The sequence below is a fragment of the Monodon monoceros genome, unplaced genomic scaffold (assembly GCF_005190385.1).
Source record: "Monodon monoceros isolate NGI ecotype Baffin Bay Population unplaced genomic scaffold, NGI_Narwhal_1 Super_Scaffold_8, whole genome shotgun sequence".
NCBI classification, from domain to species: Eukaryota; Metazoa; Chordata; class Mammalia; order Artiodactyla; family Monodontidae; genus Monodon; species Monodon monoceros.
The window spans coordinates 31,380,721-31,406,078 of NW_021703785.1; the positions used below are offsets into that span (position 1 = coordinate 31,380,721).

The following is a 25,358-nucleotide window of genomic DNA, read 5'->3' on the forward strand; positions in this document are numbered from 1 at the left end:
GCTGTATAACAAAGTGAATCAGCTATATGTATACATATATCCCCCTATCCCCTCCCTCTTGCGTCTCCCTCCCACCCTCCCTATCCCACCCCTCTAGGTGGTCACAACGCACTGAACTGATCTCCCTGTGCAATGCGGCTGCTTCCCACTAGCTATCTGTTTTACGTTTGGTAGTGTATATATGTCCATGCCACTCTCTCACTTTGTCCCAGCTTACCCTTCCCCCTCCCCGTGTCCTCAAGTCCATTCTCTACGTCTGCATCTTTATCCTTTATTCCTTCATCAGAACCATTTTTTTTAAGATTCCATATATATGTGTTAGCATACGGTGTTTGTTTTTCTCTTTCTGCATTACTTCAGCCTGTATGACAGACTATTTGTAGTGAGGTCCATCCACCTCACTACAAATAACTCAGTTTTCTTTCTTTTTATGGCTAATATTCCATTGTCTATATGTGCCACATCTTCTTTATCCATTCATCTGTTCATGGGCGTTTAGGTTGCTTCCATGTCCTGCCTATTGTAAATAGTGCTGAAGTGAACATTGGGGTGCATGTGTCTTTTTGAATTATGGTTTTCTCTGGGTATATGCCCAGTAGTGGGATTGCTGGGTCGTATGGTAGTTCTACTTTTAGTTTTTTAAGGAACCTCCATACTGTTCTCCATAGTGGCTGTTATCAATTTACATTCCCACCAACAGTGCAAGAGGGTTCCCTTTTCTCCACACCCTCTCCAGCATTTATTGTTTGTAGATTTTTTGATAGTGGCCATTCTGACCGGTGTGAGGTGATACCTCATTGTGGTTTTGATTTGCATTTCTCTAATATTGAGCATCCTTTCATGTGTTTGTTGGCAATCTGTATATCTTCTTTGCAGAAATGTCTGTTTAGGTCTTCTGCCCATTTTTGGATTGGGTTGTTTCTTTTTTTGATATTGAGCTGCATGAGCGGCTTGTATATTTTGGAGATTAATCCTTTGTCAGTTGTTTCATTTGCAAATATTTTCTCCCATTCTGAGGGTTGTATTTTCATCGTTTATGGTTTCCTTTGCTGTGCAAAAGCTTTTAAGTTTCATTAGGGCCCATTTGTTTATTTTTGTTTTTATTTCTATTTCTCTAGGAGGTGGGTCAAAAAGGATCTTACTGTGATTTTTATGTCAAAGATGGTTGGATGGGAGAGACAATGGGAGGAAACAGTTTTCAGGATTTGGAGTGGTTGAAGGAGAAAAAAGGAATAACAATACCGACTAGTTGCTTTGGTCCTTGACATCTTATTTAACTGATAGTGTGAATGGGGTAGACACAGAGGAAGAGCTCTGTTTTTCGCATACTAATGTGCACGGATTATAAGGAGCCACCCGGGCTTCTCAGCTCTCTGCTTGGCCTCAGGGCCAGCTGATGCTTAGTGCCGAGGAGGTGACCTTGGCAGCTGTGGTGAAGGGGATCAGGATAGATGATGTTCAGAATGCACACTGTTAGAGCATTATACGTTTTAGAAGTCATCCACACATAAATGTCAGTAGTCTTTACCAAAAAGAAAAATCTATTTTTCTCTATTACTATATTCAAAGAAAACAATATCGAATATTTGTGTTTGTTTAACATCTAAGCATACTGACCTCAAGCATGATGCAATCTACCAGACATTGGCTTGGGAAAGTCTGAGACCTCACCCTCTACGATAGCCCTTATCTTCTTCTCCTCACAGAACCGAGATGGGCTTTCGTAAAGAAGTTAGTGTAAACCCAGTTGAAAGTTAAGAAAGCTAAAAAGACAAGTGTATGCCTTTTACACCCTCTTCCAATATAGCATGTATTAATTAGCATATATTGTTTCACCTGGCCTGTCTCTAGGTAGAATTTTGAGTTTGACCTTGTTCTTGGAGTCATTTCTGGAGAGAGCGCCACCTGCCTGTATGGGCTCCTTCCCTGACCATGTCTCTAGGTAGAATTATGAGTTTGACCTTGTTCTTGGAGTCATTTCTGGAGAGAGCGCCACCTGCCTGTACGGGCTCCTTCCCTGACCATGCGCTCAGGAAGGGGTCTGTGCAAATGAGACCCAAAGTAGTGGTTGTACCCGAAGCCAAAGGAAGTTATGATTCCATTTCCAGATGGTGGGGATCTCAGAGGCTAGGTAATTTATCATCCCCAAGGGGGGCTTTTAGGCAAAGCATCAAAATAACATCTCTTTAAAAACAAACAAAGCCCCCAAACAGAGAATGCATGCTTCTTAGGGGTTATGGGGAACTAATAGAATTATCCTTTCTTCTAAAAGCATATCAAACATAGAATTGATATGGAAAACACCTTTAATCCAGTTTTGCAGAGCAAATATTTCTCTTTGGAGTTTGCATAAAATGAGGATGTGAGCAAACACATCCTTCAGCCTAGGTTGAAACAGAGGTAGAAAACGTAACAATACTTGCTTTTTGGCCCAAAGATATTTACAGGTCATTTTCGAGTAGTTATTCATCCCAGGTTAGGATGAAGCCAAACAATGCACTGCAAAGAGAAGAGTTAGCGCTGACTTTTGCCCTCGTAAAAAAATTATTTTTCGGGATTTTAACACAGTAGACCCTGGCATTGACAGGTAGAACATCTAAGATGTTGGCTTTTCACAAGTGTCCCTACCAGTCTGTTATGTGGTACCTATATTTTGCTAAGTCACAAGTTAAAACTTTTTCTAACAAGTCACGTCAACATGGGAGTCAGTTCTTGCCTGAGCCTCCAAACTACAGGACTCATTTCAGTGATGCTTTGTGCTCTCTACCTGTGGCCCACACAGTAACGCTAGTGAGTTGCTGTGGGGAGAGGCGTGTGTGTGGGTATGTGGGTAAATTGCTAAATGAGAAAGAAAACTTCAATAAAATTTTTAAAAATATGATGGGAAGGTGTGCACAAGAGGTATATAACTCCGGATGGAAATGTATTACAGGGTATATGGACAAGTGTGCCCATTCCCAAAGCCAAGGGTGGAGAGAGTTTTAAGAAGAGGATGAAAGTGAAAGTGAAGAGGCGTAACCAATCGTCTTGAAAGCTGTAGAGAGACCCAACAGCGTGTGTCAGTAAATTACAAATTTGAGGATTTTTACTAGTCTTGGAACAAATCTTCAAGAATTCCAAAGGTCTACTGTATGTCTAATAGGATGAATTAAATCACTGTTACATATCATGACTTACCGCACGCGGGCCTCTCACTGTTGTGGCCTCTCCCGTTGCGGAACACAGGCTCCGGACGCGCAGGCTCAGCGGCCATGGCTCACGGGCCCAGCCGCTCCGCGGCATGTGGGATCTTCCCAGACCGGGGCACGAACCCGTGTCCCCTGCATCAGCAGGCGGACTCTCAACCACTGAGCCACCAGGGAAGCCCCATGACTTACTTTTAATTGGCAGGTTTAAGTATATTGTAAAATGAGGCACGGAAAGCAAACCATTTAAAGAGGGGTAAGAAGCAATAGCAACATTGATTCGAAACATGCCATGGTACTTTTATGTGCCCACTTTTTTAACCTTTTTACTTTGAAACTAGCAAAGAATCTTTCTTTGTAAGTGTAAGTCATTTCCATGCCAACTAACTATACAGAGCTTAGTTGATATAGAAACAGAACTCTTAAGTTCAAGGTAGATTTTCTGCCATTTCTGAAGTATTTCTTTTCTTATGTACTCACCACAAATTCACTTTATTATTAAGTATTCTAAATCATCTCTGACTAAAGTAGATTCAGTTTTGAATAAATCAATTGGAGCTGGTTAGGTTGGGTTTTGAGCAGTTGTAATGAATTGAGAAAATGGAAAGGTAGTGGGAAATAGTGGTATAGTGATATCTCAGAGGACTCCTAGAGTTCAGGGCTCTTGGCTGACTCTGGAGAGTTACATAAGGTTAGTGTAAGTAAAACCCCACTTATTAATGGAAAATTTTATGAATTCTTTTTAATCATAAAAGCTTTTTATAAGCTAAGGCATACTTCCAGTGAACACAAGACAATTGTAAATCTCTATTCATTTTCTTTTTATAAATAAGAAAAGTAGTTTTAGTCATGATTCTTTAGAAAATGAAACCCTAGTTGCTGTTGTGATAATCTCAACAAGCATTAATTTTAAGCTGTATTTTAAAGCATTGAATTCCTTTATTGCAGTTTCCAAGCAGTAACTCATATTATAGAAATGATAGGTATGTTGATGTATTTAAAATATTTTCCTGAAAGGAAAGAAAAGCCTGTTAAATGTAATTGAGCTTAAAAAGTGAAGAAAAACTAACAACATTTTCATTCCCATGTTACCCTGTGACCTATACAAACCAAAAAATATATAGAATTATCTAAGACTTCATAGAGGAATAGAAATTTAATGATTGTGACTTTCCCCCCACAAATGTTAATATTAGAATATAAGCCAGAATGTAATTTTTAAAATAAAATGTGAAATATACACTTTTATCATTATACTGCCGAATCTTTTGCCAGCTGGGAACCACTGTGATCGTTTCAAGTAGAGATCTGCATTTATTACCATCATCTTCATCAGTAAATGACTGTGTACAAGGGAATGTAATCAATGTGGTCTCTCCTTTCAAGGAGTAGATGGAATAAAAAGGGATGTAAAATAAGTACATGCTTAAGTATAATTCAAAATGGGAAGTGCAAGAGTGCCATGAAAATATTTAAGTACAAAATATAGGTATTTTTTAAAAAGGAAAGTTTATATTTTTTTAGAAAATGAAAAGAAGGTTGATGAAGGAAGGTTTTTTGTTGACTGAATTGTGGGTAGAAGGGAATACCCATATGTAGCTGGATTCAGGGGCCTTGCAGATAAGACACATAAGTGTTCCAAATGAAAAATGAAATTGTAGAATGGTTAGTGGGCGCTGCTGTACCTTATTTGTTGACGTGGTGGGGAAAATTCAAGGCTTTCAAATGAAGAGTGATTTGAGGAAAGTCCTGCATTCATTTAATTACTAGAGAAATACTATAGAAGACAAATTTATGTAGCAGTACTTTGAGGGAGTTTATTGAGTTTATTATGAAAAGAAAGGAAGGGGCTCGAGAAAAATTGTGGGGTAAAAGCAATAACAATTAGCAGCTGGTTGAATGAAGGGGACACACATGAAATGATGAGAGCTCTGAACCTGGGTGACCAGGAGAATGATGGGTCTTTCCATTGAGACTTGAAAGAGGTATAGGACCGGAGTTTGAAATGACTTTCCAACAGTCAGGTGAAGTAGGATGCTGGAAATATAAATGTAAATAAACTGGGGTTTAGGGCAGAGGTTAGAGACAGGAACATGAATTTGGTGTTCATCCCCACTGAGATAGTAATTGAAATTGTGGAATTGTCTGGAATTACTGAGAAGGTCACCAATAAAGAGAGGCAGAAATAAGAAGGTAGGTAGTGGAGTCTGAAGGGGTAACTAACATTTAGGTGTATGCAGAGAGAGGAGATGAAGAAGGTAAGAGGGAGAGAGACCCAAGAGAATTAAACAGTCTACAGCAGAGTCAGCAAATGCTTTCTCCAAAAGGCCAGGCGGTATTTTATGGCGAGCCATATGGTTTCTGTGACAACTACTCAACTGTGCCGTCTGAGCCCTAAAACGGCCAGAGACAAAATCATGAGCATGCTGGAATAAAACTTTATTTATAAAAGCAGGTGGAGGGCTTCCTTGGTGGCGCAGTGGTTGAGAGTCTGCCTGCCGATGCAAGGGACACGGGTTCGTGCCCCGGTCCGGGAAGATCCCACATGCCATGGATCGGCTGGGCCTGTGAGCCATGGCCGCTGGGGCTGCGCGTCCAGAGCCTGTGCTCCACAACGGGAGAGGCCACAATAGTGAGAGGCCCGCGTATAGCAAAAAAAAAAAAAAGCAGGTGGCAAGCCTCAGTGTGCCCACCCCTGAAATCAAGGCAGGAGAGAGATTCAAGAAGAGGCTGCAAGTGAAAATGAAGAGAGATAACCAACAGTCTTGAAAGGTGCAGAGAGGTCCGATGGCATTATCACTGAGAAGGAGACCTTGCACTAGGGAATTATAAGAACATTATGAGGTTATTTTTTAATATAATGGGGGGCAGAAGCCATAACACTGACACATGTGCAGAGAGGAATTGGGAAAAAAAATAAGTAAGTTGCGTATTGTATCTGCAGAGTACCAACATCCCAGGATTTGCATAATTGATTGGATTTTTAAATCTCCATTGGGGGTTATCTAAACAATCACAGTTACTACTATGTAGAGGCATAGTTACATTAGCAGTAACAAAAGTAAAGAAAGTAAGAAGCAGAGCGTAGTGGAAACATCAGTAAGTAGAGTGGGACCCAGGAGAGCTGGTTCTAATCTTGGAGTCCACCATCCTTTGAGTCAAGCTTTATTTACTTATGTGTTTTTCTCTCATCATCTATCTTGATATGCTAGAAAAATCAAGTATGTATTTGAGCAACTGATACTCTGAAACCAAATGAGGTCAGAACATCAGTTGTACAAATGTATTATGAAAAGCGTGCTTCATAGCCCTGCAGGTAATAAAGTTCTACCTAAGTTTTAATTGACTATGTGTGGCCAGCATGAGGTGACCAAAGAGAGAAAAGCTAGTGCAGTTTTTAGGGAATATTAATATCACTGATGATTCTCCTGCATGTATCTCCATCTGGATCTCCCCCTGTGCTTGTATAGCCAGGGTGATCCTGGTCAAATGACGTAACTTAGATCCTGTCATCCTTTTACTTAATCTTTCCCAGTGGCTTCCTTTCCCACCCAGAACAAAACTCAAAATCCTTCCACTGGCCATCAAGGCTTTCATGCCCACCCTCCTCTGCCTGGCCTCGTGCACTTTGCCCTCCGTGTCTCAGCTCCAGCTATAACCTCCTTGCAGGTCCTCAGGCACGTAAAACCTGCTCCCACCTCAGAGCCTTTGCACCTATTGTTTGTTCTGCCTGGAATATCCTACCCCATCCACCGAAATAAATAAGCCACATCTGCAAGCGTCCCTCAGCTCCCCCAGGTCCTGGCTCAGGTGTCACCTTCTCCGTGAGACCTTCCTGGCCACCCTGTCTGAAATTGTCAGCCTGCCTCTCAGCGACCCCTACCCTCCCTTCCCTGTTTTATTTTCTCCATGGCACTTACTGTCTAACAGAGGATGTGGTTTTCTTATCTATTTATTTTTGTTATCTGTCTCCCCCGCCCCGGCCCCAGTACAAAACCAGGAATTTTTATCTACCTTATTCTCTCCTTTCTCCCCAACACTCAGAAGAGTGCTTGGTACCTCATAGGTACCCAATAAATATCTGTTGATTGAATACAAATCTTCCTTGACTTAAGATGGGGTTACATCCCGATAAACCCACCATAAGCTGAAGATGTCTTAAGTCAAAAATGCATTTAATGCACCTTACCTACTGGTCATCATAGCTTAACCTTGCCTACCTTAAACGTGCTGAGAGCACTTACGTTAGCCTTCAGTTGGGCAGAATCATCTAACACAAAGCCTACTTTATAATAAAGTGTTGAATATCTCATGTAGTTCGTTGAATACTGTACTGAAAGTGAAAACCAGGATGGTTGTAAGTGTATCGGTTGTGAACAGTTGTGATTGGGTGGCTGACTGGGGGCTGGGGCTCACTGCCCTGCACAGCATCATGAGAGAGTCTGGTAGGGCATATTGCTAGCCCGGGAAAAGAGCAAACTTCAAAGTGCAGTTTCTAATGAATGCATATCGCTCTTACTCCATTGTAAAGTTGAAAAATCGTAACTCAAACCATCTTAAGTATGGAATGTTTGGATTAAAAGAAGTAGTGGTTTTAGGTATTATATATTTAGGTATATATATTCTCTAGTAGTATTTTCAGCTTAGGTACATTTAAAAAGAAAAATGCTTGATTTGAATAAGTCCAGGGGAAGATGAGGGCTTTGTAAATAGTATTGTATCGATATAAGGGAAGGCTGAAGTAGTAGTACTAAACTTACTGCCAGGATGAAACAGAATGATGACTGACTCCTAAGTGCAGGGCAGGGTACTAAACACTTTGCATATATTATCTCCTTTACTCCTCACAGCGGCAATGGCAGGGGAAGAAAACTGAGGGTTAGTGGTGGGAAATCAATTGCCCAAGGCCAGATGGCTGTAAATGATGAGTGGCGGGGCCAGGAGTCTCACCCATGTTCTCTGAAGCCAGAGCCATGTTTTTATTCTAAAAACCCTCTATGACTGTCATTTTTGGAGCACTCCTACATTGAAAGTGCTGAAGGAGACTCTCCTACTCTGGGATGCTAGGAATTCTCCCCCCCATACATTCATTTTCCATTTTTCCCCTCTCATCCTCCCACTGCCCTTGTTTCTAGGGAAGCAGCGGCCCTCCTGGAAACCAAGGTTTCTGTAACTGGGGCACGCTTCAGCCTTGGCAGGGCGAGCAATGAGGACATCTGCAGGTAGCAGGCAGCCTGACAGTGGCCGACAGGGGAAGAGAAAGGCTGGCAGCACGGCAGCTGCCCATCCGACTGCCTCACCCCGCTTCCATCCACGTGCACCCCTCTCCCCTCCAGCCCTGATGGGCGGAGGTGAAGGCGATTGAATGCATTCCTTCTGGTTAGGAAATGTTCGTCTGTAAATTTCCATGTGTGTTCAAAGATGATTGTATTATACATAGTAAATATGGTGACTTAACGGGAAAGCTTCCTTTCCTTTAAGAATAGCTGAATGGACCAGCTCCTTTCCAGGGAAGTTAGAAGAGCACCTCGCCTGAGGTGACGGAGGTGAGAATGGATGCTGATGCCACTGCGTCTGTGTCAGTCCACTGTTATGTGGGGGGAAAGTAAAGTTTACATGTTTCATGGGAGTTCTAGAAAGGCAAACATAGGGAGTGTAGCTTTGGGTGATCATGTACCTGGGAGTTCTGGCCATCTGAGCCTCCTGTGAACTATGAACTTGGGTAGAAAAGCTTTGTTCACCAGAGCAATAATACCAACTCATGGCCCCTTTCCCATAGAAGCCTGTATGAAGCACGGTCAAGGTTCAAAGAAGACGCTTTTAAAGACAAAATACCTGTAAATCCATTTTGCACATTTTGGATTAAGAAGTAAGTAATGTAAAATCACATGTGGCATTTATTTTCCTTTATTGTATTAATAGCCCACTTAAATATATGCCACTGGAGGCCAGATTACCTCTTGGGAGGGAAAGAGAGAGGAGTGTGATAGGCTGACTATAATTGTAGCAGAAGTCTTTCCACATCGTTGCCAGGAAATCACTGGAAGGAACTGGGAGAGTAGCTGGTATTGAAACCGTGCACCTCAGGTTGGGACTTGAACCCACATGCCGGGACTCGAACCCATGTGGCCGGGACTCGAACCCGGCCAAAACCCAGAGTCTTCCAACTGAGATCACACACCTGGCTTCAGGACTTAATGAAGCAGGTTCTTGAAGTCTCATCGCAGAAAGAATTCAGCGAGAGACAAAGTGATGGGTAAGAAGTGGATTTATTTGGAGAGAAACACACTCCACAGACAGAGTGTGGGCCATCGCAGAAGGTGAGAAAGGCACCAGGGTATGGGGGTTGTCAGTTTTCATAGGGGAGGGTAATTTCATAGGCTAATGAGTGGGAGGAGTTTCCCAGCTATTTTGGGAAGGGGCGGGGATTTCCAGGAATTGAGCCACGGCCCACTTTTTGATGCTTGTGGATCCTTGGAACTGTCATGGCACCCGTGGGTGTGTCATTTAGCTTGCTGATGTGTTACAGTGAGTGTATAGTGAGGCTCAAGGTCTAGTGGAAGTCGACTTGTCCACCATCTTAGACCCATTTTGTTCTAATCAGTTTATGTCATGTCCTCGGCGTGTGTCATTCTTTCAAATGCTGTGCCCTGCCCCCCTTCCCTCCTATTTCACTACATTGATTTTGTGTTGCTGTGTAACAAATCACTCCCAAATTTAGTAGATTAAAATAGCAACTATTTTATTTGCTCACAGTTCTGTGAGTCAAAAATTTGGAATGGGTTTAGCCGGGCTGTTCTCACGCTAGTCACTCCTATGAACGTGGTCATCTGGTGTCTGGAATGTGTCCGCTCGGTCTAAAGTGACTTCAAGTCATCGAGCCAAGGCCAGAGTCACTGTGGGAAGGAGCCCCACGAGAGCCTGGCTACAGGGCGACACGACTCATTGGGATGATCTTTACAGTAACATTGACTACAGGTGGGTGTTTGAAAGGGTAGATAGGTTCAACTTCAGGTGTTGGGGGTTCTGCAGTTATCTTCCAGAGTTTGTGTGACATGGAGTGAAGTTCACACCGCGTTCCCCAGTACCTCCACCTCGGGGATGACACTTCCACCAGCAATGAGCTGGAGTACCCACCCGTGTCTGATCCCTTTTTCATTTAAGAGGAATAAAGTCTCAAATGTAAATTCTTTTCAGGTGCTTATAGTTCTCCGGCTGCTCTCTTACTTCGGGAAATAGGTACGTTTTTGGTTCTGGTGCCCAGGTAACTTTTCCATTTTCTTTGCATGGGCACCCCAAAGAATTGGTGTTCCCTAAATGAGCTGAGAAACTCAAAGACTAATGGAGGTTAACTAGGATAAATGTCCGTACCCCACATTTAATAAAAACAGAGTGGAATTATGCGAGTATGTAGATAAGCTAATCATCTGACCTAATCAGCAATGCACGTTTTTGTGGGTTTTTTTTTTTTGCGGTACGCGGGCCTCTCACTGCTGTGGCCTCTCCCGTTGCGGAGCACAGGCTCCGGACGCGCAGGCTCAGCGGCCATGGCTCACGGGCCCAGCCGCTCCGCGGCATGTGGGATCTTCCCGGACCGGGGCACGAACCCGTGTCCCCTGCATCGGCAGGCGGACCCTCAACCACTGCGCCCCCAGGGAAACCCAGCAATGCACATTTTAAGAAGCTTTTCTAATTACTTCCTCGACTTGGCTGAAGGTACGGTAAAAAGAGTTTCCCAGCATGATGGCAGCAGATGTATTTCATAATATTTATTGAAACTATTGGAAAGAAATCCTCAATTATAATGTTCCTGAAAAGTACATCAAAAAAGACATCATATTTAACATATTTTAAACTCTCATTAAGATAGCAACATAATTTAGATGATCAACTCTCACACCAGTTATTTGGAATCTCATACAGCGAGACTAACTTTCACAGCCAAATTGCTTATTGGTTAACCGCCTGTGTCTTCCTTGAGTTGTATTACTTACCTGTGAGAGCTCTAGTTGTCTTGCTAAAGATGGGACCAAAATATTCTCTTTTCTCTGGCTATCTGTTAATTTGATATCTTGGCAAAGGAGTCTTCGTGCATGGTGTTTCAGGAACTTGAAATGTTAACTTGTTGATGTTTACAGGTGTATGTAACACCACACAGTATGAGATTTGGAAGCCTAGATAGGTCTATTACTCATTTTCTTGGTTGAATTTGAGCAGTTGTGAACGATTGTTAAATGAATCATTTTACAGTGAGATGGGCCCAGAGGAAACCTATTGCTGAATTCCTGGTTGAAATGCCTGTATCATCTCTGTGTCTTGGGCTACTTGAGTGCTGGTTGTTCAGCTTTACCTTCCATTCTGTGAGCTGCCCAGTATCTTTCCACTACATACGTTTAATATAAGTTAGCCCGAGCCAGTTTCTGTTGCCTGTAGCCAAAATAAATCTTAAATGGTCTGATGCCTTCAGTGCCTTTGGAATGACTGAGTACTTAAGTAGCTCTCTGTTATTGCATAATTGTGGGACTGGTTACTTTCCTCTACAAAGAGTTTCTCCAACATCCCTCTCCTAAGAAATCTCTAGAGATCAGATGGAAAAGAAAGTCTTTGTCCCACCATGTGATAAAAAGACAACATTCAAGGACTCTTAATGAGCGTCACTGCATAATTCATTCCTGGCGTTGGAGTGAGTGAGTGCTGTATCGGTGGAAGTTACGAGTGCCGAGTCACATGACAGTGAATTGTTTTATTTGAGGATAGAGCCAGAAAAGATGGATAATCGAATGTGTGATTTAATTTCGTCGCTAGTGACTTTGAAACTGGAACATAGTTATGCAATTGAAAGTCGTCAGATGTAACACTGTTATGTCCAAACTCTTAAATCTCTAGGTCAAAGTTTCTCAGCCTGGTGCTATTGACGTTTTAGACTGGTCCATTCTTTGTCATGGGGCACTGACTGTCCTGTGTTTTGTAGGATGTCTAGCAGCATTCTTGGCTTCTGCCTTCTGGGTGCCAGTAGCATCCCCCTTTCTTCAAGTTATGACAAATCAGTGTGTCTCTAGGCATTGCCAGATGTCTTTTGCGGGGGGGGGGGGGCAAATTTGTCATCAGCAAAGGACCACTGCTTTAGATTAGTTTCATTATTTTCTCTTTAATTTAGCCAACATTTACCAAACACTTCTACTATTCAAAGTACATTTTCGTGTTTATACTTACAGGCAGAATGTATGTCAAGTACACTCACACCCTAGGTTCAACAGATATTCGCTCCTTCCTAACCAAGTTTAGTTAGAAATATATCAGAACTCTCTAGGTATAGTTTTCCTATTCATATGGTAAGTATTAGGTAGAATCATGAGAAATTGTCTTTCGTGGTTTAAAAAATGGGAAAATATCAGCATTTTCCTGTGGCTCTACCTAATGTATGATGCACAGTAACAACAAGAAAAAAAAATGATTTGAGAAAAAGAATGAAACTGTAAATGTACCCAAATGTCATTGTAACCACGATTTTAAGTGTATTTTGCTTTTCTTTACAGCTAGTGGTGGTTTCAGAAATCTTTTGTAGGCAGCTTGGAAGAGCAGGCTGCGGGAGCTGGCTGAGGGTTGAAGTCATATATTTTAGCAATGCAATTACGTAGCTAGCGCAGTACTTCTAATTTAGAAGGTGTGCTTCTTCCGTGCCTGAGCTAAGAGGGCTGATGGAAATCCTAGGCGGTGGTTGCTAAAGCTGTTCATAAAGAGAAGGAGGTGGGAATGAAATCTATTTTTTAAAATATACATTAGTATATTAAATGTTGATGGCGATCCTCTCATTTAAAAGGATCTGATGGTCCCCATCAACAGGAGTCAGAATATCAGGCTATGTCCTGCTTTGGCCAGTTTGCAGCGGAAGGAGGATCTTATCTAGAAATGCATTTTTGGAGAATGAGATCAGCATAGAGATGAAGGGCACTTTCTAGCACATGTAGACACAGTTAAAATGCTACTACTTCAGTCATTTTCCTGCACTCAGATCTCCACTTAGAGCAACAACGAACTGTGAACAAGGATTCACTGTAGTATGAAGAATACCTAAACCTTTATGTTAGTCTTGTAAACCTTGTCGTTCTTTAAGCTTCTGATGGGAGCCCTAAGCAAATAAAACCTTCTCTCCCTCCTGCTCTCCACCTTCCAGGGAAAGTGCTAATGTGCAACGAAATAGCCAGAGCTCTGGTTGCAGAAGCAAGAAGAAGCCAGAGGGTAGAACAGTAACTCATGAGCTACCTAATCAGCTTCTCAGAAGTTGGTAATATTGTAGATTTTACAGTTTCTATTCCATAATCATCCCCTGAAACTACCGAGAGCTGATGGAGGTTTTATAAATCAGACGAACAAGGGATAAGAGTCAGTGCGTGCTCAGTCCATAAAATACGTCGCTTTCACTAATTCCTGGGATTTCTGGAGAATTCCATGTGTGTGACATACACAGAAGAGACATTCCATGCTTGATGTTGGTCCAGGACAAGGTTAACTTTCTGCACACTAATTTTAATTCATTATATATGCCTTTTTTTCCCAGCACAAATGGACCCCCGAGGCCTATCTCCCAGACAAAGTAAAAGTGACAGTGATGATGATGACCTGCCAAATGTGACCTTAGATAGCGTTAATGAAACTGGATCTACGGCCCTTTCCATAGCCAGAGCAGTACAAGAGTAAGTATCACATTCTCAGGATGAAATAAGAATTGCCAAGGTGTTCAATGGATAATGGAAACAGCAGCATCTCCTGTTCCCCAGACCTGTCATTCTAGCTCTGAACGGGCACATGTGTCAGCATCTTTCCATTCAGCCTTGTGTTCTTTGGGAGGAGATTAGGGGAAACATGGAGTGTTTTGCGTAGTTGAAAATTTGTATTTTGAATAGAAATGAGACTTCTTTTTTAATACCTCCCGCCCCTTCTCCTTAACTCTGAAAAAAAAAAAAAAACATTGTTCTTTTCGAGTGTCACTATCTAATTATCATCATTGTTTTCATTATTCATATAGAACAGTCAAGAGAGGTAAAATATGACAGGCAGTATTACCTTGTGTTGATAGGAAAGTACAGAAGAGCTTTTTTGAAATTTAAAATTTGGAAGATACTATGTTACCCCTTTGAAACATTCAAATCATATGTAATTTTTAAAGGGATCGTTTCTCACTCCTTTAACTGTAACACAGGGTTAGAGTTTAGCCCTTTTTCATTGAAAATAGCTGCTTTTTCATCATTGTCAATTCTGTGTCTAGAATTGCACCTATGACTAGTCCATGTGTATTTTTTCTCTAGCATAATTTTTAATAACATAATTTTAAAGAAGAGGAAGATTTAAATTAAGCCCCTGTTACTGCCAACACAAAAGTTAATTAACACTTTACTTAAAATGATCTTAATTACCTCCCATATATTAATTCTTTTTTCCCAGGTATTGACTAAATATCTACTCTGTTTCATGAATTAGGCCTTGAAATTAAAAAAAAAAATTAGTAGGGCATTTTAGAATTTAAAGCCTATGTGTGTGTATATGTGAGGGTGTATAAAATGAATCTCTATGATAAATAGGTACTAGGTATATTATATATTAGAGGAAACAGGATATGGAAAATCTAATGAAATTGCAGTCAGAAAGATTTGGATTCAAGTTCACATTCAGTCACTTAATAGCCATGTGACATCTGGCAAGTTAACTAACCACTCTGAGATATTTCTTCATCTGTAGTAAGAAAGAATACGTACTTTATAGGACCATTGTGAGGGTGTGATATAGTTACAAGGCATGAAAATTGAATTGCAAAGTTTTGACAGATGAGAGCCTCAAGGGTGAAATTAATATTATTATTAGTGGTAGTAGTAAGAATAATGGTAATAGTGTGTAGTATAAGTACATGACAACTAGTAAATATAAATATTGCAAGTGTCATGCTGATTTTACAAATGAAGATACTGAGGATGAGAGAGGCTCAGTGTCTTCTCCAGAGTCATATAATAAGTGGTGACGAGACAAAGTTTAGGACTTCTAACTCCCCAAACACAGCTTTTTCTCAAGAGTGCCTGTAATGTCTGTTACCAGTCATATTCTTCCACTTGAACATGTATAAAAACACTTTTTTCTCTCATTTGTTCCAGTAACTGGTTGTAGTAACTTACTTAGTTTCTCCAAAGCGTTGGATCAGAAGGATGGCTGAAATCATATTTAAGTGCTAGCATGCCCGGTCACTTCATCACCAGTTCAGTGATCAGCGCAGTGATTGTGGTTTTGTGGGAGCTAAATCTTAAGATCAAGGATTCCATGTTCTCACCTGCAAAATTAGACTAAATGATGACAAAGTTCAATTCTGAGATGAATCATAAGTTTCATAGACATTTTAATCACAGTTTTCCACAGTTTACCATATAATATATACATAATTTGTGTGTGTGTGTTATAGATATGTGTGTTTCTGTAAGTTTGGCACTGTGATCACTAAAATCTAAGTTATGCTTACTCCATTTCGGGCTTATCGAGCAAATCATGGTATTAACATCTTAAACATAACCATTTTTTGTGCTTTTAATATTATGTGCTGAGAATATAATAGTATATTTTAATATGAAACTTTTAATAGCAGCTTTAGGAACTGGAGCTTCATTTTCAACATAACCTCTCCGATTTGCTTTGTGAAAACATTTGTAAGCCCCACAATATTTTGTTCTGACGGTGCATACGCCTGCCTTTATTACTATTGCAAAAGTTGCATGTGTATCTAGGCAAGTGCCAGATTCATTATTCATGTAAGTGTTTTCATTAAACGATTAGTAAAGAATACTGAGCTGTCACTTGGGAAGCCCTAGAATGCCAGGACCCATCAATAGTTAATTAACCATCATTCAAGAAGGAGTATGTGTGTGTAAACACTGAGAAGTGCTAAGATACTGTTAGATGAAGCGAAAAGAATGTTCTGCAGAGACCTCTTAAATATAGGTGTATTTCAAAACTTAAAACAATATGTTGAGGAAAATTTTATTCTGGGACAAATAAGTATATAGTCCTTGTCAGAGAATTTTTAAAAAAATCTGTACTTAGGTTTACCCAAAGTTAACTCTCGGTGGATATGTCTTCCTGCTCTTAATTTCTCTGATTTTTAATGCACGTCTCTGTTTCAGTATTAATTTCCCTTTCCTCTTTTTTCTGTTTGCCTTTGGATCTTGATGGCTTCTATTAACTCAAAAGCTGTCCAACAAACAAAAAAATTCCAGTATACTATGATCAATAAAATAATGCTTCAAATCGTAAGAGGATAGAACATCATCTTGGCATGTACGAGATGAGAGGATTTCAAAAGACATTCGTGCATCTGTTTCTGGCGCTTGCAGAACTTTGAGTTAGGTGAGAAGGATGCCTGCAGGTAGAGAGGTGATAAAATCAGGGGTTTATTTGCAATAGAGGTAGCACATTTTAGAAGCCCTGGGCAACCAAAACACGTCTCTCCAATTAAAGCCATGGTTTAGGAGGGGTTTGAAGGCGTGCCTCTTATCTCATTGGCCACCAGTGCAGTGTCAAGGAAGAAAGCGGGAAGATGAGAAAGGAAGCTATTAGGAAAGACTGACACTAGAGAGGGGCGAAACTGCCTTGTCCTAGGCCAGCCCTTCAGGCAAGATCCTAACCCACAAGGTGACTCTCTCCAACTGAATCTCTTCTTTGTCTCCTTTCCCATTCGGGTTCATAGCCTTGCCTCATGCAGTCATCACCGTAGTTTGAATTTTTAATTTGGTGGCTTACTTTGCTGACATTATTATATTTACATAGCATAAACCTTAATATGCTAATAAATGCTCTTTTTAAATATTTGGTATTATGCATTTTACTGGTTTTTAAAATGAACGTTTATTAAATCTTCAGTTCAAGAAATTTTCCTTTGATTTGAAATGCAGAAGTTGTTAGCCATTGCACCTCTCCCCACCCCAATATATAATATTCAGATACTCTTGTCTTTGAATAAAAAGGAACAATGCTTGGTGGCTAGAGCTGCAACCTAAGTTCACTTCCATTTAAATAGATTTTTATAGCAAGGCTCCTGAACTGTGCTTGAACCAATCATTGCAACTATTTTCATTGATTCACTTGCTTCTCGTTTATCAGCTCAGCCTCAGTGAATTCAGATAAATGGGAAAAACCGGCCATAGCTAGGCCTACAGGCAGGCTCTACCCTTCTTGTATTTCAACTGTAGAGATACTGTCCGAGCCAGAGACAGTGTATTCAAGTAATTCTGACAAAGCCAACTTCCAGCAATTCGTGGAACATCTGTTTTGCTTAGGTCTGGTGTTTTTTTTTTCCCCCTCTGATGCTATAATAGGATCATTACCCTTAACTACTTGACAAACGTAATTATGAAATAAGTGTTTGGAAAAAGAGAGGTACATGATTAGAGCAAATTATTATAATTAACTCTAACCCTAGGCAAAACAATGATATTTTTTAAATAGGTAAAATTTGGCTCTCTTACTCAGAGCCTCTAATTTCTGTACCCCTTTTTCTTCTTTTTTCTCTAACTCCAAACCTTCCTACTCCTCATTTGTTGATGCTGGTAGAATAATCAACTTCCTTCAAAGTAAAGTGTAAATGAATAAGAATATCTGAAAGCGGGCCCTCCTCAGAGGAATTAGTGTTCAACCAGGCGCAAGCCTTAAACTGAAAGAATAAAGGTCTAGACATGATACTTTCAGTAAGAGTGAAGTGGGAAAGGGTGGAGTAGAGGGTGGGAGAAGGCGATGAAGATTTTAAGGAGATGGACCAGCTTTCCTCAGTGTCAGTTTTCGCAGAATTGGTGAATGCACGTGATTGTTTAACTCACACCATATCTGAGTTCTCTGCCCTCTCTGATCTTGATTGTAACTGTCAGAGTGGAAAAGAAGCAACATGCATTAGTAGCTTTTTGCTTTGGTTAGCATCCCTAAAATTTGAACCTGTTAAAAGGATATTCTTTTCAAATAGTTCCTTGTTAATTACATTTAAGCTAATTAAAACACTGGCTTCCTCCCCCTGTTTTTATTATATTGCCTGTGTCAAGTGCCCTTCTTCTTAAAGGAAAACGATTTGTGAATTCTGGAAATGAAGAGTCCCATCTTTATTTGCACTTAGATGCCCTTTGAAAGAACAGATATGGTAGCAAGTTGGGTACCCTGTTCCTTCAGAGTCTGCTGCTCAAACATCATGGTTTCTAATTTAGAAGGTTGCATCTGATGATCAGAGAAGGGTCAGAAATCTTGGAGGTTTTCGGTTTGGGTTTTTTGTGTGTGTTTTTCATTTTCCTTATTTTAAAATTCTTGATCCTTATTTCTGAATCTCCTCATGCGTAACTTTGTTAATGTCTTTTAAATGACAGTAGAGAACAGGCCTAGAGATAAGGAAGAAAGAGAAAACAAAACTGTTACTGACTGACTTCTTTCAGGCAGATTCTGTGAGGACTTACACAGTTTTCATTTAATTTGCCCTATGCTCCTGTTTTTATGCACAAATAAACGGAAGCCCAGAGAGGTTTACTCTATCCCCAGAGGTCCTATAGCTGATAATTTGCAGAGCTCATATTGAAATCAGAGTTTGTCTGACTATAAACCCATATTCCTTTATGAAGGCAGCTCTTGTTTTTATGTTGTGGCTTTAATATCTCTAAACCATAACTTTCTAAAATTAGCAAAGTTTTTTGACACCTGAATCCCAATAAGAATATAACTTTTATGAAATAATTTCAGATTTTTTTCATCTTTAAACTCGCTGTCACTTTAAATATAATCTGACTTAGGGAGAGATAATTCTATCAGATGCCTTCTCAGAAATAGTTCTTAAAAAGGTGTTCCACTTCTGTAAATCACACACAGCATTATATTGATATGTGAAGAAATAAAGTACAAATACATTAGAGCATTCTTTCTATAAACTTCACTGTTGCTATTATTTTAAGAAATTATTGTTTCAGTATATACATATGTGCTGACATTCCCAAAATGAGCATCCTTTTTAGAATTGCTTTCTGTCAATCTATAAAAGGAAATGTTTGTCCAAGGGTTGAAATGGTACTGTGTCATCTAATTTTGCAGCCCTTGACTGAAAGATTTGAGGGTATTTGGATCATGCCTCTTCCCTTGTCTGCTGATTAGAACGAACCCAGCTGAGCTGACTGTGCCCAGAGAAGAAGCCAGAGAGCTCAGTAGGTCAGACAATTTCAGGGGTTTTTTTCTTTTAAATCTTTCCCAGATTCTTGTCTCATTAAAAGAAGCTATACTTTTATTTAATAAGCCTAATGTGTTTGGGACGCCTTCAAATCCCTACTTCATGCCTTAACAAAGAAATAGCTTTGATTCAGTTCTGTAGGTGGAAGTCTAGCTCTCTAATAGACTAATAATAGACATCATGGCTGATGGGTAAATCTGAGAGGTGTTCGCTGTCTTGCCAAGGAGATAAACACTTTTACGTTGCTCTTCTTCTAAAGGAGGTCAGAAAAAGCTCCTGATTTGATGTGAATGAACATAGGTAGAGTCTGAAGTGTATACTTAGCCTGCATCAACCCAACCTTCTAGCAATATTAAAAAAAATATATATATAATGATCACTGAGTAACTCAGTCCCTGGGTATTTAATAGCAAAGATGAAGACTGTACACCCATACACAGTCATTTCTATCGCTTTGATGGGACCATGTTGGTCCCACTTTTGTTTAAAGTCTGATCAGTTTTTGATAATAATTTGATATTTGAGCTGTTTTGTGAATTAGCAAATTAAGTCATGTCTGTATTTGGCGAATAATTAATTCATTTATTTAGCCCTGTGTTACATGCTGGGGATACAGGATGAATGGTTCATAGAACCTTACCACAGGGAGCTCAGAATCAACATATATGAGGCGAATCAAAGCCCAGTGGGATAAAAGCATGAAGGGCTGCAGTGAGGAAAGGGGGGAAGGTCACGTAGCTCAGTCTGGAGTAGAGGAAAGCATTGACATGCGGTAGGGATGTGTGAGTTCATAGTAACTGGCACGGAAGTGAGTGTGGCGGAAAGCCGGGAGATGCAGCTGCCTGGGGAGGTGGGTAGGGACCTGATCAGGAAGGGTGAATTTATTCTGTAGACAATGGGGAGACATCAATAGGTTTTAAATGGCAATGGCGTCATCAGCTTTGTGTTTTACAGATTTCAGTCTCAAGGAAGCTGGGTATCGTGGTGCGGGTTGAGCACGGTACATCCCAAAGGGTGCCATTTATATGACTAGCGCTGCCTAGCTGTCCACAGCTAGACACAGGAGCTTGTGGTATATATATATATAAATCTTTATATGTGTATATGTACACATACATACACATATATGTATATGTATAGACACCCCTGTGTCCATACATGTCAGACTCTCCAATATATTGAGCTCTTCAGAGGGTAGATAACATGTTCTAGTCTTCCATGTATCTCCAGGGCTGCTAGCACAGTGCCTGGCCAGGTACTTTTTTAAACACTAGAACAGCATTGAATAAAATAGACAAAATCACTGATTTCATGGTGCTTATATTCCAGTGGAGGAGGTGGGAGGGAAACAGACAGTAAGCATATGGTACCTCTGAAGAAGGTAAGTGCTCTGGAGGTGAGAGAGACAGGATGTGGGTGCTGAGTGAGCTGCGAGGGTAGACAGCATTTACTCTTTCACGTAAGGCATTTAAAGAACTCTGATAAGATTGTATGTTAGGAGAGACCTAAAGAGGCATGAGGTCAGGTCCCCAGGATATCTAAAGGAACCGCGCTCCAGGCAGAGGGAATAACAAGTGCAGAGACCTTAAAGCAGGAATATTCTGGAATGAATAAGCAAACTCACTGACCAATAGAGAACATTAATTTTACAGAAGAAACTGAGCTCTGTTGATGCCAAGTAATGATTCTCCCATTACATCCCTAGGGAGAGGGATTCAGGACTGAATCTCTTTATCCACTCATACTTTTCCCTCTATGCTGTGTTACAAGTTCTTTTCTTTTTTCTAAGGGAATCTGCAGTTTTTTAACCCACACAAGAATCAATAAACAAAAACAAAAAATAAATGCAAAACAAAATTTTTCCTTCAAAATTTCTTTCAAAGAAGTACTTACTTCTTTTGGGCCTGGGTTCTTGAAATCTAATTTTGTATCCCCTGATAAGTCAAAAATATTTATTATCCTAGAAAGTTTTTTTTTTCGTATGTTGTTACTGTATCTTCTAGGATACAGAAACATTCGTACTTTTTCCCTAAAAATGATGCAACTGTTGTTCCAAGTGAGAGCTTACCCTCAGAATTTTTTATGCCGGAATCTTTTTGATCATTAAAAAGTAAAATAAAATAAAAGGCACCAGAATTCCCTGGCGGTCCAGTGGTTAGGACTCCACGCGTTCACTGTTGAGAGCCCGGGTTCAATCCCTGCTCAGGGAACTAAGATCCCACAAGCCACGTGGCACGGCCAAAGAGAGAGAGAAAAAAAAAACGAATACAAGTAATACAATTTGTTCTAGAAATGCCAGAAAATACGAAAACCAACAAACAAAACAAACAAAAAAGAGCAAAGAAAATAAAAGGCACCATATATGAAAGCTACTACACAGGTGTTGCTGGTTTTTTGTGGGGTTTTTTTGCCGTACGCGGGCCTCTCACTGCTCTGGCCTCTCCCATTGCGGAGCACAGGCTCCGGACGCGCCAGCTCAGCGGCCATGGCTCACGGGCCGAGCCCCTCCGCGGTATGTGGGATCTTCCCGGACCGGGGCACGAACCCGCGTCCCCTGCATCGGCAGGCCGACTCTCAACCACTGCGCCACCAGGGAAGCCCAGTTGTTGCTGTTTTGAGAGTGATTTATATCTTGTCTCTTTGGTAGGCATGTGGTACTCCATACATAATGCTAAATAGTGAGTTTGACCTTCTCCCTCCCCAACTGAATTGAACATCATCTTTCTGTATACTACAGATATAAACAGATTATTTGTTTAGCCTTCCTAACCACTTGGAAATTATTGTTAACTGAGTGTTGATTTGTTTTCAAACTGCCATGCCTCATTCTAATGTGAATTAATTACTTCTAGGTGATCAATTTAAAAATAGATAGAAATCAAACTTTTTAAAGCCAAACTCTTGTTTTTATATTTATTTTTAAACAAGGGGATTCCAAAGCTACATCATAGACAGAGTGAAGAGCCGCTTTTGTTTGAGAGTGGCTACTTATTTTTGCTACTTCTATATTTAAAAAAAATTTAGTGCCAGTAATTACTGAGATGACTCATAATTTAAAATAAAGTGGTATTTCATGTGGTCATACAGTATACTCCAAACTGATTGCCAGTATTAACTTGCTGCCGATTGCTTGACATACTTCTCTGTGTGAGATCTTTGTGTAGCTTTTTTCTTTCTATATGTTCTACCTGTAATTGCATTGCAAATTTATGTATACCATTTATATTTCTCATCCATATATTCTTAATGAGTGTAACAAGTGAGTACAGGTAGTCATTTCTCATGCATTTTTGATGTGTGTTGACACAGATACTCAACGATGATGTTGAAATATTAATGCTTCGCTACAAGTTCCCGGAACTATTCATCACTCTTTCATTTATTAATATAGTCAGAGAGAGTACATATGACAGAAAACCATACTGTAATATATTTGAAATTAACTCAATTCACCAGGATATAATCTCTTCCATTTGCAGTCAAATGCTCTAGGCACTCTCTTCTTATTACTCTTCATGAGTTATTGCCATTGTACCATAATTTTCCTTCACTTTATAGCACTCTCCCACACTTGAATCTCATTGAATATGTTTACTTACATGTGTCAAATGAAAGTAGAAAATTGAAGGATACGTTTTCATGGAGAACCTGCTGCTATAAAGAAAAATCTGACATAGATAGAAAAAGATAGCTTGGATCAGAATGAATCTTATCAGGTTGACATTTTACCATGATTTTGTGCCATCTACTTTCACAGTCACAAAGTTGAGGGTTGCCCTCAGTTGAAATCTAGTACATCACACATTATGGCTTATCCTAGAAGCTAAATCCCAAACCATGTGCAGTTAGTGTAGTAAAAATGCCAGCAAATTTCTGGGTACAATTTTGGATCTTTTTTGTTAATTTGAATAAAGTTCTATCTATTTACCTACCTATCTGCATATCCTTTCAAATATCGATTAATGTTACTTTTGGTTGCAAATAACAATAAATGTTACAAGAGAACTTAAACATGGAATTATTTATCTGGGATAACGAGAAGTCTGGAGTAAGCAGGACAGGCTGATGGAGTGTCCTAAGGTTCGTCCTAGGGTTTCTTCTCTCTTCCTGTTTTGTTGTCCTTCAGTTGTGGCTTTCCAATGGTTATATGAAGTCAACTGCATCTCCAGGTATCCCGCCCTTATAATAGTCAGAAGAGAAGGAGTAAAAGCAAAACAAACTAACCAGAAGAACATAGCAACCAACTGTGTCACTTTTAAAAAGCTTTCCCAGGACACCCACCATGTGATTTCTGCTTATATCTCATTGGCCAAAACTAATTTACATGTTCCCAATTATTGGAGTATGGCTAAGGAAAAGAAAAACATGGACAGGACTGATTCAATTAATCAGTAATGTCTGCCACCAAATATTAATTTAATACCTAAGAAAAATATGGCACCACCCCAAATTCAATATCAAGGTGTTTGTTTGTTTGTTTTCCTAATCATATATTGCCGCTATAATGCTGTGTAGCCAGTCATTCCGGAACTCAGTGGAATACCGTCATAAAACATTTACTTCTCTTCCATGTATCAGCTGGTCATTTGGAGCAGGTCTGCAGGTTCTTGGAGCAGTACTGTTCACTCATTTTTCTTAACCCAAAGGGCCGCCCAGGGCATGTATATCTCACAGCAGTGGCTAGAACACAAGAGGACAAGCCCTGTAGTACAAACAAATTTTAAGCCTTTGCTCACATCATTCATCTGCTAGCATCCCGTTGGCCAAAGCAAGGCACATGACCAAGCCCAGCATCAATGGGGTGGGGAAATATATTCCTCCCATGGAGATGCAAAGCTTTAGGAGAGTGATGACTAGTGTACTAATATTTCGGGAAAGAATGGCTGTTGTTTCTAGAAGCAATTGAAATTAATTTACCTATTTTTGAAATTTTATTTTCTAAGTTTTAGCAAAGTTTAGTCATGTTCTCATGAAATTTCTAGATGGCCCTGGTGGATCTCATAAATTCCTCTTTCTATATCTACTTAATGATGTATGTTTTAAAATTAATAACAAGTACATTTATTGAGTCTTGATATCTGGATTTCATAGTGTAAACTCTTATCTCCAGGGCTTACACTCTCAGAAGTGTTTGATTTTGCCAAGTGTAATAGAGTGGTGTTACAAAAGATGTAGCACGTAGCAAGAGGCTGATTCTAGCTGAATAAGCAAAATCTGTGAAATGTAGTTATGTTCAGTCTCTAAACTCAAATTAACATTGATTAACCTCTTATGGTGCACAAAGTGACAAAAAAATTAACATTAGCTAATGTGCCTGTTCCCCTGATTTCTGGAATTAGATAGCTGTGGACTGTGAGAGTGACAAAATACAAAACATCAAATTGAAACTATTACACAGGTAAGAGAAGATAAAATCTTTGAGCTAAAATTTTGTGACCTTTCAGCAAAAAGTGTTTGGGTCTTCATTTCTACATCCCTTCTCTATTTTGTTCTGTATATGTAATCACTGTTACAAGTGATAGAAAACATGGAATTGATTCTTGTAGTTTCGATTTTCTAATGCAAATATAAAACTCATTTATTTATTATTATCATTATTTTTTTGCGGTACGTGGGCCTCTCACTGCCGCGGCCTCTCCCGTTGCAGAGCACAGGCTCCGGAAGCGCAGGCTCAGCGGCCATGGCTCACGGGCCCAGCCACTCTGCGGCATGTGGGATCTTCCCGGACCGGGGCACGAACCCATGTCCCCTGCACTGGCAGGCAGACTCGCAACCACCGCGCCACCAGGGAAGCCCTAAAACTCATTTTAAATTGTACATTTAGAGAAACTTTTCCTAGTGTATAATAGTAAAGTGCAAACGAGGAAATTGATTAGAAAAAATAAATGTCTTTCTTAAAATCAAGAAATTAGAATATCTTCTTCTCTACTTGGGTGGATTACATTGTT

General features: G+C 40.1%; 1 protein-coding gene across 8 annotated transcripts in view; it reads left to right on the forward strand.

Moving 5' to 3' along the window:
• KLF12 (Kruppel like factor 12) overlaps positions 1-25,358 on the forward strand; it is a 445,831-nt gene that overhangs the window by 310,402 nt on the left and 110,071 nt on the right. For all 8 annotated transcript variants that reach the window (XM_029210579.1, XM_029210576.1, XM_029210582.1 and 5 more), the window contains one exon: positions 13,744-13,879. In XM_029210579.1, coding sequence (XP_029066412.1) covers positions 13,744-13,879 — 136 coding nt within the window. The remainder of the gene's footprint in view (positions 1-13,743; positions 13,880-25,358) is intronic.